The following is a 16,942-nucleotide window of genomic DNA, read 5'->3' on the forward strand; positions in this document are numbered from 1 at the left end:
TTATTGGCGATGGAGGAAATGAACAAAAAAATCCCATGTTCCGACCACAGTAGAGTTTACAAATCCTACTTGTGGAGGCACACAGTGAGCACATAAAGGATTAGTGAGAGTATTGAGTGGTATAAAAATGGAGCAATATGAAGTGATGCAGAGAAGTGTGCCTTGCTATAATAGGGTGTTCAGGAAAGTCCTCCTCTAGCCCTCACCTCCAGTAGGTGATATTTGAGAGACATTTCCCTGTTGCTAAATTCAACATTTAGTTGTTTTCACTTTATCATGCTTGATCTGTTAGCTGCATTTAGGTCTCCTGCTCATGTCCTCATTTAAAAAAAAAAAAAAAAGCTTCACTTGGTTTCCAAGGTATCACCTTCCACTGTGTTTGTCCTACCTCAGTATATTAGTTTCTTATGGCTGCTGGAATAAAATATCACAAACTTAATGGCTTCTAACCACACACATTCATTGATAAATTCCTTTGGAATTCTCGAGGTCACAAGTCCAAAATGGGTCTTACTGAGCTACCAACAATGTTTCAGCAGGGCTGCCTTCCTTTCTATAGGCTCTATGAGAAAATCCACTTCCTTGCCTTTCCACCTTCTGGAACTTGATCACATTCCTCGGCTTGTGGCCACTTTTCTCTGTCTTCCAAACCCAGCAATTTTCCCTTTTTGCTTTCTTCAGTAGTCACTTTTCCCTCTAACCTCCTCTGACTCCTTCTTCCACTTTTGAGCACTCTTGGGGGTTACACTGGGACCCCCAGATAATCCAGGATAATCTCCCCATGTCAACATACTTAATCACATCTACAAGCTCCCTTTTTCCATGGAGGGTAACATACCCACAGCTTCCAGGGACTAAGCTATGTATGCATTTGAAGTAGGAGTTGGTGGTTATTCTGTCTACCACATTCGGTGACTGCTTTCTTTTCTCAGTGTTCACAGTTATTTCCTCCTTATCTCTCTGACCCTTACGTATAGAGTACCAGGGCAGAAATACAACTCCGTTGATTACTAGAGTATTGAAATATTTTTATATTCCTCGGTAGGTAGTCTTAACAATTACCAATAACTCTGAGTTCCAGACATTTCTGCCTTTTGCCCTAGGTCCCTGACTTGCCCTGAGGACTTTAAATCTTTGCTCCTGCTACATAAAATACAGAATAAACGTCTGGCTTAGTTGGAGGCTTTGAAGACACTGAACCAGCATTGTGGTCGGGGTCAATTTAGAATTGTTCTTGCTCAATCTATACCAGCTGTTAGCATCCCTGGGTGTGCCCCTTCCTTAAGTAGTTATTTTCTTGATGATTTCATCCAGTCTTAAGACTTTAAATACCACCTAGATGTTGATTACTCTCAAAGTTTCACTTGTTGTCCAATTTTTCTCCCAAACTTTAGAATCTGACATCTAATTACCTACTCAGTATCCTCAAGGCTGTATTTTTGGCATCTAAAGCACAATCTCATTTATCAGTGCACTGCTGTTTTATGCCCCCTGCCTCAATTTTTCTCCATATCACGGTCTTCTGTCTGTAAGGAAATATCAACTCTGTCTGCTTTCTCTATCTTAAAGTATACGCAGACTCTATTTCTTGCCTTCTATTCAGTTACCAAACCAGTCCAACCCCCCCCCCCTTAGCTCTCTCCTCTTAATTCAAAGCCTTCTACATTGTCTCCCTTCTTCCTTTAGTCTTTCTCAACATAGCAGCAAGAATGATCATCAAATTCTAATAATATCATTTTGGACCCCTGCTCAGAACCATCCTTTGGCTTCTTATCTCACTCAGAGTAAAGATCCTTCCCCTGGCTTAGGTAACTTTGACAATCTTCTCATGTAGTAGCTGTCTGCAATCAACTTCCATTGCTTTTCTTCCCATTCACACAGCTTAAGGCATACTGACATCCGTATTATTCTTAAACTAAGTCAGGATGCCCTCTGCATCTGGAATACCCTTCCTTCCTGTATCTGAAGAATTCTTTGATGGATAGTCATATAGCTTGATCCCTCACTTTCTTTCATTATTAAAATATTACTTTGCTATAGACATTTTCTTTAACCACTATTTTAAAAATTGAGTACCTTAACTTATCAGTTCGCCTGTACTGTGTTATATTTCCCCTTAGGAGTTTCATGTTTGAATACAATCACACACCTCATAGCAACACTTTGGTCACTGATGAGCCTCATATATGAGAGTGGACATCTAGTAAGCTAAGGTTAATTTATTATTGAAGAAAGAAGTTTTTTTTACAAATTTAATGTAGCCTAAGTGCACAATATTTATAAATTCTTCAGTAGTGTACAGTAATGTCCCAGGCCTTCACAGTCACTCTCAAATCACTGACTCATTAACAGCAACTTCCTGCAAGCTCCACTCACGGTAAGTGTGCTATACAGGTGTACCATTCTGTTTTAACTTTTATGCTACATTTTCACTGTATTTTTCTATGTTTAGATGTGCTTAGATACACAGATGCTTACCATTGTGTTACAGCTGCCTGCAATATTCAGGACAGTAACAGCTGTAGAGGTTTATAACTTAGGAGCAATATACTGTACCATATAGCCTAGCTGTGTTGCAGGCTGTTTCCTTTGTGTAGTATGCTCACTAGGTTTGTATAAGCACACTCTATTGTTTGAAGAATAACAAAATTGCCTAACAATGGATATCTTAGAATGTATCCTTGTTGATAAGCAATGTGTTACTGTATATTGTATATTTTACTTAATTTAAGATATTTAATTTGTATCTAGAACCCACTAGAATATAAGCTGTATAGATATTTTAGTCTGGTTTTTTAACTGCTTATCCCATGGTCTATAGGCAGTGTTCTAGCCTCACAAGTAGTTAAAAACTTGAAAACTGAATAATATTCCTATTTTACACTTTAAAAATCATGAAAATGAACAAAAAGTAGCATTCAAGGTTTAGTAATATGGGAACTGTAATACACATATATTTAAAGTTGGAAACAAGCCCAACTTTTCAGTAGAAAATTAGTCAAAATCTATCACAAACCTTAAATATGCATACACTTTGGAATAGGAAGTCTCCTCATTAAAATCTATCCTAACAAAATAATGTGAATGTACACAAAGATTTTGCAGTAAGAACCACCACCATAGTCTTGTTTATGAAAGTGAAAAATTTAAAAATTTTAAAAATTGACCCCCCCAAATTTCCAAATATAGAAGCTTAGTTAAATGAAATGAGGTATATTCATACAAGAGGATCTTGTACAATCCTTAAATTAGCATTTAGATAAACATTTAGAACATGAGAGATATTAACAATATGCTGATAAGTGGTACAAACCGGTTTATACAAAGTATATGCAAAATGATTTAATTTTTGAAAAAATACATATAGACTGATAGATATATAGACAAGATTCTATATATCAGTGTGAGAAGATAGCTATTTATCAACTATATGTTGTCTGTGTTTATGATATTTGATAATACTGTATATCATTTTTTAAAAATTCTTGCTTTAGTAAGTAGGGACTAAGACTCCACTTTAGTTTATGTGATAAACTCTTTGGGGTTATTTCAGTCTTTAGAACCTTAACATGTAGAAGCTGCCTAGCCATAAGTATGATTGTATTAAAAATGTAGTTAGTATGACTCAGCTGAGAAGACAGATTTATGTTATGCAGTTACTCCAATATTTGACCTCAGAGATTTTAATTAAACCTAATCTACCACTCTCTGTCTCTGTCTAGTTTCTATCTTTTTGGCAGTAATGTACAACCTGGTTCTATTGAACAAAAGAAGGGCAAATTCCCAATCTGGCCAGAGTGGAGTGAAGCTGACATAAATTCAGAAAAGTGGGATGCAGGCAAAGGTGCAAAAGAAAAGGACAAAACAGGAAAAAGCCCTGTATTTGTAAGTAGATGTGAATGTGACTAGGTTTCATTTTGGTTTTTAGTTTTATAATGGAATGAGATTTGTAAACATAAGAGGGTATTCATTCTTCTCCACAATCTCCATTCAAAAGGGAAATTTTTTATTTGTCTATTGGCCCCACCTCCCAACACTCCCACTCTGTCTTTCCAAGCCTTAGACCTGAGCTTCGGTGAATCATATTTGGGTAAACTGGAAGAAAGCGATGTGACCAAAGAATCATAATGAAATAAAGGAAAAATTAAGAGAGAAGGCAAGTTAGCCAGTGGACCTTGGACAGAGTTTGGAAACAGGCATTTATAAAGAGTGGTTTAGAAAATGAAAATCCACAGTGGACTTGTAAGCTGTGACCTGGAGATAATAGGAAAGATAATTTTTCAAAAGAAATGTTACTGTGAGATGAAAACTGTATTCCTCCTACTATCTCCTCAAGATATGTGAATAAAGATCCTCACTGCTCTTCTTTTACTTTTTGTCACATAAACATGGCATGTCCCTGAGATTGGCGCTAAAATGTAGAATTTCTACATTTTCCAATTATATTACTTTAGGTTATTTTGCCTATTTAAAAATGTTTACTCTATTTCTAAAGACTTCAAAGTTGAGGCTATGGGTCTGACTTGGCATTTAAAATATGATCTACTTATTGGGTGCAATAATTCATTTAAAAGTATTTATGGAAAACAATATAAATTTCTAGACATAAATGTAAGTGCCAGAAGGGTTTAGTTGAATTTTGCATAAAGCGTTCTGAAATAGTAAATCTTAGGATGTATGTTTTGTTCACAAAATACTGTATCACAAATTGCATGATTCATATTGGTCAATTTGTTAACAAAAGGTATTCAGTAAAGGTGTTGCTGACTCTGTTAGCACCTAAACAATTTCCAAATTAGCAACATGTAAGGGAACAAGTTCTTTGCACTACATCTAAAATGATTATGGGACTTCTAGATGCAGAGGGCTTTGAATTCTCTGGGTTTAAATGAAAATTGGCATATTCTATGTATTTTTTTCAGTGATTCAAAACTTATGGAGAGAGAGAAAGAGAGAGAGGGAGTATGTGTGGGTGCGGGTGTGTGTGTGTTTAGCCTTCAGAATTTACATCAGAAGGATAGAGTGTGCAAATCCTCAGCTGAGCAGTTGAACTCTGGAAAAGTTCTAGAGATGAGTCACTCTGAAGTCTGGAGAAACTACAGACAGGGAAAGGCAAAAGTGCTTGAAATTTTTGAAATAGGATATAAAAATAACCTTTTAGGGAGCTTGGAGAGCAAGCATTCCTTCATCACACGACTGAAAAAGTTTTTGCAAATCCCTGGAAGGTTGGGGGTCAAATACTGGGATTTATCAGAGTTATTAAACCAAGGGCAAGTCTATCGGATGAACATTTATTGGAGGAAAATCAGAGATACTGGAGCACTAGCAAGTGTGACATCAGTGTGTTGGTCACCTGATGTCCATTTCATTTCGGGGCAGCATATGCAAATGAGGCTGCCTCACATTGGACCCCAAAGTAGATACTGTGGCCCTTGTACTAAGGAGCTTTATAAAACTACATGGTTTAAAAAAGCACTAGGCCAACTCTTGCTGTGAACAGGGGCTATCCATTAGAATGTGACAATTGAGAACCTTAACCAATATCCTATTCTGTCACTTTAGCTTTCAAAAGCAGGAGAGCACTAGGTCAAACCAAAATGTAAAGTGGTAAAATCTAGAATAGAACCTTACTTTCCACTTCTGGTCTGTCACAATCTCACCCATGGCTCATGAAGCAGCAGTTCCTCCACTGGAGTGAGTCGCGGACAGTGTCCAAGCCTTGTGATTGCATCTGCATGAAACGGTTGCATGGTAGCTCTTAGCCCTGATTTGCAGTATCCATATTTTACTAAGATTAATTTCCTTAAGCATTCAACGATAGCAAGTACCCTTGGAGTTTTGCAGAAGGCCACATCCCTAGATGTGAGGCTAGTCGTCAGGAAATCCGCCTCAGATGAATTCACTCTTCCCCCTAAGTCCAGAGAAAGGTCTCACTTCTTTAGCTAAGTGATGAGAACTAAAGAATGTGATGGGTGAATCAAATTGTGAATATATTATGCATTACTGTAAGGTCATTATAAGGGACACAGCTAAAGAAAAATAATGTGGAAAGATTACCGTTAACTTCTTAATGAGGGAGACCCAAATCCTGGGGAAAAGGGAACCACAACAAGGTCAGTTCCACATTCACTTTGTTCTTTTTTTTATTTATTTATTCCTCTCTCAAGTACATTTATTAATTCAAGACACAAAGATTAGGGATCAAGCACAAAGTAGTGTCCTGGGACCTGTGTCAGTTTCTTGAGCTGGAGAGACAGAGGATATTGCCTAGGACTGCTAAAGCAATCCAAACTTGAACCAAAACCCCAGGGCTAATGGCAGAGAAGCGATCTGAAAATTTTGGATATAATTTTATTTCAAGATATTTACTCAACTCCTAAACTATGTATGAAGGAAAAGCTATGGAGCAAATGAGTAAACAGCAGCAGCTTGAAGGTGAAGTAAAAAACGATTTAATGGTGCTTTGGAGATAAATTTAGGAACATCAAGGTAAAGGGACCCTGATAAACACTCCAGCTTTTTTAGACAGTGCAGCAGACCAGCTAAGCATTCTGTATGAAGTAAGGGCAAACCAAATTTACACCAGCCCTACCAAATCCTGAAACCCAGTGTTGACTGGGTCAGGTACATCTTGTACTCTGCCTGCCAAAAGGAAGTAAAATTCTCCTCTCTAGAAGAAGACATCATTATCTAGAGCCCATATTAATTTTTAGACTCAATTTATATCATTCATCAAAACTTATTAAGCATGTGAATTCTACCAGATGTACAAAGATAAGCTGGTACCATTCTTACAGAAACTATTCCAAAAAATTGAGAAGGAGATACTCCTCCCCAACTCATTCCGTGAGAACATTATCATCCTGGTAACAAAACATGACAGAGACACAACAACAACAAAAAACTTCAGGCCAGTATCCTTGCTGGACATTGATGTAAAAATCCTCAACAAAATACTTGCCAACCAAATCCAGCAGCACATCAAAAAGCTAATCCACCATGATCAAGTAGGCTTCACTGCCAGGATGCAAGGTTGCTTCAACAGACACAAATCAATCAGTGTGATTCATCACATAAACACAACTAAAGACAAAACCACATGATTATCTCAACAGATGCAGAAACAACTTTTGATAAAATTCAACACCCCTTGATGTTAAGCCTTTTCCCATTTACAAAAAAGTGCAGCTCACTTCCTGCATTCATTTAATTTTACATAAACATACTCTTTGAGGCTGAAGCAAATCTGACTAATTTTCAATGTGAAAATAAAACATAAAAAGCTGTTCTTAGAGTTATTTCTAAACAGAACTTCTCTCTAATATTAATGTAACAGAAATGTATATGATGATCAGTATTTAATACTTTTCTTCATGTGATAAATTTCAAAGCACAGAATAACACAAAGTGGAACATCACATTCTGCAAAAAACAATGTATTTCTCTCCAGATATTATTGCCGTCCTTGCTGTTGTGCAAGCCTCAAACTTTGCAGTGATTACTTGGATTTCATTTCATTTCCCTGATATTGGTAGTAGGCTTTTGGGCAAAATGTCTTCCAGACAGGTGAAGATGTGTGGCATCATCAGAACATGGGTGACCTTGAAGATGTTGCTGCCCTGGGGTGTGATGCTTTTCCAGCATTCTTTTAATCAACAGGAGTCTGAGGTTTACCTGGTTAATCATGTGCTCAGGATTGTCCTTCTTGAACAGGATGTAGGAATTCAGTGCTTTGATGTTTAGAGGTGGTGAAAGAATTTCTTATACCAAACGTGTTTTATCTTGGAATAAACACTGCAACTGCAAGCACTGCTGGTGAGTATTCTCGGGGGCAAGTGGGAAATGGTTAAAAACTCTCAATAAACTAGGTATTGAAGGAACATACCTTGAAATAAAAAGAACTATCTATGAAAAACCCACAGCAAACATTATACTAAATGACAAGAGCTGGAAGCATTCCTCTTGAAAACTGGCACATGACAAAGATGTCCTCTCTCACCACTCCTATTCAACACAGTATTGGAAGTTCTAGCCAGAGAAATCAGCTAAGAAAAAGGAATAAAGGGCACCCTAATAGGTAGAGAGGAAGTCAAACTCTCCCTGTTTGCAGATGACATGATTCTATATCTAGAAAACCCCATAGTCTCAGATCAAAAGCTTCTTCAGATGGTAAACAACTTCAGCAAAGTTTCAGGATTCAAAATCAGTATACAGTGCTCACTTCAGCAGTGCATATACTAAAATTGGAATGATACAGAAAAGATTTGCATGGCCCCTGCACAAGCATGGCCCTTGCACAAGCATGGCTCCTGCACAAGCATGGCTCCTGCGCAAACATGGCACACAAATTCGTGAAGAAGTCCATATTTTTAATTAATAATCTAACTTCGCAATGGAAATAATTAGAGAAGCTAGAACAAATTAATCCCAATGCTAGCAGAAGATGAGAAATAATGAAAATTAGAGCTGAACTGAGGGAAAATGAGACAGGAAAAATAATTTCAAAGATCAACAAATCCAGGAGTTGTTGTTTTGAAAAAATTAGTAAAACAGACCACTAGCTAGACTAATAACAAAGAAAAGATACAAAATCCAAATAAACACAATTAGAAATGATGAAGGTAGTGTTACTACTGACCCCACAGAAATAAAAACAACTATCAGAAACGACTACAAACTCCTCTATGCACACGAGCTACAAAACCTAGAAGAGATGGATAAATTGCTGGACACATACACCCTCCTAAGACTGAGCCAGGAAGATATTGTTTTCCTGAACAAACCAATAACAAGCTCTGAAATGGAATCAGTAATAAGGGGCCTACCAACTAAACAAAAGCCTGGCACCTGATGGATTACAGCTGAATTCTACCATATGTAGAAAGATGAGCTGGTACCGTTTCTACTGAAACTATTCTAAAAAATTGAGAAGGAGGGACTCCTCCCAAAGTGATTCTATGAGGCCAGCAACATCTTGATAACAAAACCTGGCAGAGAAACAACAAAAAATGAAAATGTCAGCTCAATATTCTTAATGAACATCGATGCAAAATTCCTCAACAAGATACTTGCAAATCGAATCCAGCAGCACATCAAAAAGCTAATCTACCATGATTAAGTACTCTTCATACCCAGGATGCAAGGTTGGCTCAACATATGCAAATCAATAAACGTGATTCTTCACATAAACAAAACTAAAGACAAAAACCACGTGAATATCTAAATAGATGAAGAAAAGGCTTTTGATTAAATTTGACACCACTTCATGTAAAAATCTCTTAATAAACTAGGTATTGAAGGATCATACCTCAAAATAATAAGAACCATCTATGACAAACCCACAGTCAACATTATACTCAATGGGTAAAAGCCAGAAGCATTCCCCTTTGAAAACCACCATAAGACAAAGATGCCCTCGCTCACCACTTCTATTTAACATAGTATTGGAAGTCCTAGCCAGAGCAATCAGATGGGAGAAAGAAATAAAGTGCATCCAAGAAGAGAGGAAGTTAAACTATCTCTATTTGAAGACGACATAATTCCATATCTAGAAAACCCCATAGTCTTGTCCCAAAAGCTCCAGTAGCTGATGTTGCTATTGTTCAGCAAAGTTGCTGGATACAAATTCAATGTATAAAAACCACTAGTATTCCTATACACCAACAATAGACAAAATGAGAGCCAAATCAGAAAGGCAAGCCATTCACAATTGTCACAAAAGGAAGAAAATACCTAGGAATTCAGCTAACCAGGGAGGTGAAACAACTATACAAGCAGAACTACAAAACCGCTCAAACAGAAACAAACAGGAAAACATTCCATGCTCATAGATAGGAAGAATCAATATCATTGAGAAGGCTATACTGCCCAAAGTAATTTACAGATTCAATGCTGTCCCTATCAAAATACCAATGACATTCTTCACAGAACTAGAAAAAAACTATTTTAAAGTTCATGTGAAACGAAAAAAGAGCCCGAATAGTCAAGGCAATCCTAAGGAAAAAAAAAAAAAGAAGAAGAAGAAGCTGGAGGAATCACGCAACCTGACTTCAAACCATACTATTATACAAGGCTATAGTAACCAAAACAGCATGGTACTGATTTGAAAACAGGCACATAGACGAATGAGGCAGAGTAGAGAGCCCATAAGTAAGGCCACACATCTATGACCATCTGATCTTTGACAAAGCTGACAAAAACAAGCAATGGGGAAAAGCCTCCCCATTCAATAAATGGTGCTGAGATAGCTGGCTAGCCATATGCAGAAGATTGAAGCTAGACCCTGTTCTTACACCATACACAAAAATCAACTCACGATGGAATAAAGACTTAAATGTAAAACCCAAAACTATAAAAACCCTGAAAAACAACCTAGGCAATACCATAGCATCCTGGACATAGAAATGGGCAAAGATTTCTTGACGAAGCCACCAAAAGCAATTGCAACAAAAGCAAAAATTGACAAGTGGATCTGATTAAACTTAAGAGCTTCTGCACAGCAAAATAAACTATCAACAGAGTAAACAGACAAACTACAGAATGGGAGAAAACATTTGCAAACTGTACATTTGACCAAGGTCTAATATCCAGTATCTATAAGGAATTTAAACACATTTACAAGAGAAAAACAAACAACCACATTTAAAAGTGGGCAAATGACATGAACAGACCTGAACTTCTCAAAAGAAGTCATATGTGCAGCCAACAAGCATATGAAAAAAGCTCTATCAGAATTTGTATTATTAAAAAGCCAAAAAAAGTAACAGATTCTGGTGAGGTTATGGAGAAAAAGGAATGCTTATAGTTCAACCATTGTAGGAAGCACTACGTCAATTCCTCAAAGAGGTATAAGTAGAACTACCATTTGACCTAGCAATCCTATTACTGGCTATATACCCAGAGGAACATAAATCATTCTACCGTAGAGATACATGCATGTGAATGTTCATTGCAGCACTATTCACAATAGCAAAAAACATGGAAGCAACCTAAATAACCATCAATGACAGATTGAATAAATAAAATGTGATACATATACACCATGGATACATATACACTATGTGTACGCATACACTGTGAAACCATGAGAAAGAACAAGATCATGTCTTTTGTGGGAACATGGATGGAGCTGGAGGCTACTATCTTTAGCAAACTAATGCAGGAACAAAAAACCAAATACCACACATTCTCACTTCTAAGTGGGAGCTAAATCATAAGAACTTATAAACACCAAGAAGGAAACAACAGACACTGGGATCTACTTGATTAGGGAGGCTGGGAAGAAAGAGAGGCGCAGAAAAGATAACTATTAGGTAGTAGGCTTAACAACCGGCTGATGAAATAATCTGTACAACAAACCCCTGTGACATGAGTTTACCTGTGGAACAAAGCTCCTCATGTACCCCCAATTATAAAATAAAAGGTTTTTTTAAAAAATTACAAGATATGAAAAGAAATAGAACCAAGTGACTGAAAACCAAGAGGAGAAATCAAATAATAGAAATTGATCCATGAACACTTTAGATTTTGGCATTGTTAGATAAGGAACTTTAAAACAACTAAATATTTGCAATAAAGGAGGGGAAAATGATGTGAGAAAACCCCAGAAGTGTAGCAACAGCTCCTGGAAATTCAGTCAATTTTTCAATGATTCGCTTTTTGAGAATCTTGCCTGGATGTTGACATATGCTTTGTCTTCATTCAGATTATTCCAGTATCTTAAAGGTGACAATAAACTACATCTTCAGATAAACGTATATACTTACAATGTTCGGACTGTACACAATGCCCTCAAATATAACCTGTTTCTCAGGCCACACCAGACTTAGGGTAAAAACGTGATTACTATGAAAATCACAAAACAGTATTTATTTATCCCTGTCCTTATTAACTCAGGTGAAGCTTAGTTGCTCTTTATCCTGTACAGATAGTTTATATTCCTGAAGCAATTTCATTTATAACTTGGCAATTTTAATGTTATGTTTTATAAGAAGAACTCTTACATAGTACTTGCCTGAAGCACTTCTAACTTACTAGATTGCTAGCATTTGAGATTATGCATTTGGATATTATTCTTTCTCCAGAGCTCACTAATTGACCCATAATAAGAGTTCAAAAATTAATGAATTCATTGCTTTCTTGGGCATTTATCTTAGATAAATGAAAACTTATGTTATGCAGGTGTTAACAGCAGCTTTATTGGTAATAGCCCAACCCTGGAAACAGCCCAGATGTTCTTCAATAAACAATTGGTGAAAAAACAAATGTCTATACATGAAATATTACTCGGCAATAAACAAAAACAAACTATTGATACCTGAAACAACTTGGATGAATCTCCAGAGAATTATACAGACAGAAGCAAAACCAATCCAAAGGATTTCATACTTCCTTACAATTATACCACATATGGTGTGATTTCATCTATATAACATTACTGAATGTTATATAGACATTTGGTATATAATGACAAAATTATAGAAATAGAGATCAGAGGAATTTCTGCCAGGTGTTAGGGATGGGGTATGGGATGGGGAGTGGAAGCATAAGTATGGCTATGAAAAAGCATAGGAATGGTACTTGTGGTGATAAAATTGTTCTATATCTTGACCGTCTATGTCAATATCCTGGTTGTGATACTGCTTACAGTTTCACAAGATGTTACACTTGGAGAAATTGGGTAAAGGGAATACAAGAACCCATTGTATTATTTCATACAGCTGTATATGAATCTATAATTATCTCAAAGGTAAGAGATTAATTTTTAAAATTAATAAATGAAAATCAGGTCAAACATCCAAGTTTTATTTATATATAATCTTGTTTATGATTCTAATAGTTGAAAATTAAATAAATATTTTTAAATCTTCTACATTCAAGTAAAAAAATTTTTTCAGTGGAGAATGTGGCCATGTCTGGCCCATCGTAAATTGCTTTCCTGCCATATCTAATTTATTTTCCAAAGCATCTCATGCTTGTTTGGGCTACCTCATATATAATCAAAATGCAGCTCAAAAATCAATGAGCATATTACATGTAATCAATGAGTATATGTAAATTACATACATTATTGTTAAATTCAGTATTTTTAAAATACTCCACGAATTAGCTCTTACGACAAGGATGCAAACTGCTTTGTAAAGGCTTATTGATTGACCAAATCAATTTATTTCTTTTTTATTAAAATTTAGTTGTTTTTATTTTAATAAAACAATATGGAGAAAAAACTCAATTTATTTTTATATAGCATTTTTTTGAAGACCCTGAAGGAAAGATTGAGTTACCACCATCGTTGAAAATTTATTCCTGGAAACGTCCACAGGATATCTTATTTAGTCGGGTAAGAAAGTTTTTTCTATTAAATAAAATACTTACTATGTGGATGTATTATCCTAGTGATAAAAATTGCATTTTTGTTATGATTTAGGGTAAGTTTCTCTTGTGGCATTCAGTAAAAAAAGTAATTGCTTTTTGGCAACTAATCAAAAATAAATGTTTATCAATATAGTTTAATATTTCTTGTACTGGCTTCTGAGATATTATTGAATTTTTGTTTAGAGCCTTTACTTTTCTTCTTCTCTCCAAAGTGTTACATTATCACTTAAAATGTTGTGTATGAAGTTATTCCTTAATTTCTGACTGACACACTTCTTTCTGCTTCTTTGCATGAACATTCATAGGATGGAGATCTGTTTTCTCCTGTGTTTACTAGCATTAATTTTCCGGCCCAAGAGTTTTGCACTTAGATATCTCTATTTCAGGGATTCTTGAAGTATTTTCCAGAGAACACATTAGTTTCTGGATCTCACACCCAACCACTTGAATCATATTGACTGGAACATCACTCAATAAACTTTCATTTTTAAATAGCACTTACAGAGATTAAATCTTTAAACACACTGGTCTATCTTAATAACAGCCATGTTAGTTTGAATATATTTAGATTTTCCAAGGGTTAAATTACCACTAATGCCTTTGTCCTTCCTTGAATCTGCTATTATTTTCACCTAATTCATAGGAAACCAGTGGGCGAAATGATTTAGAAGTAGTCAAATGATGGTAATAAACCTGATTGTTCTGTACATTTGTGGAATCCATTAAAATTATGTATATATATAAAATTTATTTTATTCCTAAAAGTTTTAGCCTCATTAGAACTGCTCCTAATTCAAGAAAATATAATATATCCATCATATTTTTCAAGTACTCTTACTAGTTGAGTAAATCAGATGAATCTAAATTCAAAGATTCACTAAAATGCAAAAATAATATTCTACCTGCCAGAGTATTTTTTGAATGCCTACTTATAAGATATTTGAAATAAAATAAATCAAATATATATGAACCATGCTTTTAAGTTACTTATAGTATTAGATAACATTGACATGAAGAATATAAATTCTGTGATATTAATATAATGTACTTAATATTAATGTGTTACTAACAATATTCAGTCTCTGCTCAATATAAGTACATGGTTTACATTTCATACAAATAACGGGTATGAATTGCACGAGGTGATGCTGTTTTAAATTTGGATAAACATAAAAGTCTTTTTCCTCAGGTTCCTTTGGTCAAGGAGGTGGGTCTGCCCAGTAAGTTAGGGAAGCCTTAGGATTTTACTTTTTAGTATATATTCCCCCTTTCCTTTTTGGGCAAGATATGCCAGAGGCAGTATCAATGGTCAAGGTTTTATTTTGGTTCATATTAATGTCAGGCTGGTGTGACTACCTGTGCCAGGGCATCATGTTCCTTGGTGGCACCCCTCTGGCCAAGGGACTTAGAGTCTAAAGACTTACAGCCAATTACCCGTTTTAGGCAAGATACGAATGGAGGTGGGCAGGTGTTTATTAATTATTAAAACCCTTTTAAGTAATATAAGAGCCCAAAATTAAAGTCAAAAAGCAAGGGTACCAAATTGACCTGTCTTTAAGTTTTATGCATTGAGCTATCAGCTGTTTAGGCATCTGTGTGCCCAGAAGGCAAGACTCTGTAACTTAACAGCAGAAGGATTAGTTAATAGCACCTGATAAGAAATCTTTCAGTGGGGTGAAGGTATTGATAGTAGTCCATGACTTGACTGGAAATCGTAAAAATATTTTACAACCTTGTAGTGACTAATTTTTATACTTTTGATAAGTTTCAACAACAAATCTGAGACTTAATTTAGAAGAATTTAACTTCTGATGACATTTGTCAAAGATGTTAAAGGGCTCAAAACATTTGATCAAAACAGAATCACACGCTGGCTATGGTGGCTCATTCATGTAATCCCAGCACTTTGAGCACTTTGGGAGGCTGAGGTGGGTGGATCATTGAGACCAGCTTGGCCAACACAGTGAAATTATGTCTCTGCTAAAAATACAAAAATTATCCAGGTGTGGTAATGCATGTCTGTAATCCCAGCTACCCCGGAGGCTGAGGCACAAGAATCACTTGAACCTGGGAGGCAGAGTTTTCAGTGAACTGAGATTGGACCACTGCACTACAGCCCAAGTGACAGAGCAAGACCCTGTCTCAAAAACAAACAAACAAACAAACAATAATGGAATCATGGGCCTGATAGTTAAAAGACTTTAAAGGCAATATAAAAGATTACATGAATGTAAAATCCTTAACTCTTTTTAATCTCAGAGTTTTATGTAATCAAAAATCTAATAATAATAACATAGGAATTATCTTGATAAAATATAAAATCTTATTTTTTTAAAGCCAGTTGCCCAAAAGGCAAAGAGAAATCTTTTTTGGTGTGATTGATTTTCCTTACGGAAAACCCATTTAGATAACCTGGAAGTCAAGCATGATGAAAAAAAAAATACTTGAATTGAATCAGACACAGGAAAAGTGTGTTCAAGGTTGTGGGTATAGTAGGGGAATACACAATTGTTGGTAATTGCATGAGAAGTTTTGTGATTTCACTGAAAAATTTAGACATATTTAAAAAGCCAAGAGTACAAAATCAAGTTATAGTTTTGGAAAACATTGCGTTTACTTTATACTTTATTGTATTACATTTATTTTATTTTTAAGATAAAACATTTTAGCATCAGGCCACAACAACAACTAGAACCAGATGAAAAAAGTTACAGGATCTGATGAAAAAGCTGAAGGAGAAAGTTATCATCTCAGTCCTTCTGAAAGGGACAAAGAGTTGAAAGCAGCAAAACAAACAACAAAGTTGAATTTTTGAGATATGATTCTGATAAGTTTTTAAAATAAATAATAGAATTTAAATAAAAACTTATAGTAATTTTATTGAGCACAAATAAATACCTTAAGAAAACCTTTTTTTAACATAGGGGTCCAATTTTAGAAAGACTCTAGAAAATAATTTATGTACATTGTCACAACTTACACAGATCATATATGACATGTTTGGACTTTCTTGTTTTATGTGGTTTTCTTTTTTAAATAATAAGTCATTTTATTTTAGGCCAAACATTTACCATCTAAGTTTTTACATAAAATTATTTTTTATAACCTTTTTTAACCAAAAATATACTTTCATATTTATATAAATACCTCTCTTTTATTTACTTTTTTTTTTTTACTTTATCTTACTTTCAGAGATAGGATCTCACTATGTTGCCCAGGCTGGTCTTGAACTCCTGTACTCCAGTGATCCTGTTGTCTTGACCTCCCAAAGTGCTAGGATTACAAACATTAGCCACTGTGTCCAGCCACTGTATTAGTCCATTCTCACGCTACTATAAAGACATACCTGAGACTGGGCAATTTATGGAGAAAAGAGGTTTAATTGACTCACAGTTCCACAGGCTGTATAGGAGGCATGGCTAGGGAGGCCTCAGGAAACTTACAATCATGGCAGAAGGTGAAGGGGAAGAAAGCACTTCTTCACATGGTGACAGGAGAGAGGGAGAGTAAGGGGGAAGTGCATAAGCTTTTAAACCATCAAATTTCTTGAGAACTCCCTCATGATCAG

General features: G+C 35.6%; 1 protein-coding gene and 1 pseudogene across 1 annotated transcript in view; both read left to right on the forward strand.

Moving 5' to 3' along the window:
• ADGB (androglobin) overlaps window positions 1–16,942 on the forward strand; it is a 235,704-nt gene that overhangs the window by 37,631 nt on the left and 181,131 nt on the right. The window contains 2 exon segments of the mRNA NM_001193764.2: window positions 3,723–3,885; window positions 13,247–13,339. Of these exon segments, the coding sequence (NP_001180693.2) occupies window positions 3,723–3,885; window positions 13,247–13,339 (256 nt within the window).
• On the forward strand, window positions 8,214–8,371 carry LOC114677804 (U6 spliceosomal RNA; annotated as a pseudogene).

The sequence above is a fragment of the Macaca mulatta genome, chromosome 4, assembly GCF_049350105.2.
Source record: "Macaca mulatta isolate MMU2019108-1 chromosome 4, T2T-MMU8v2.0, whole genome shotgun sequence".
Classification (NCBI taxonomy): Eukaryota; Metazoa; Chordata; class Mammalia; order Primates; family Cercopithecidae; genus Macaca; species Macaca mulatta.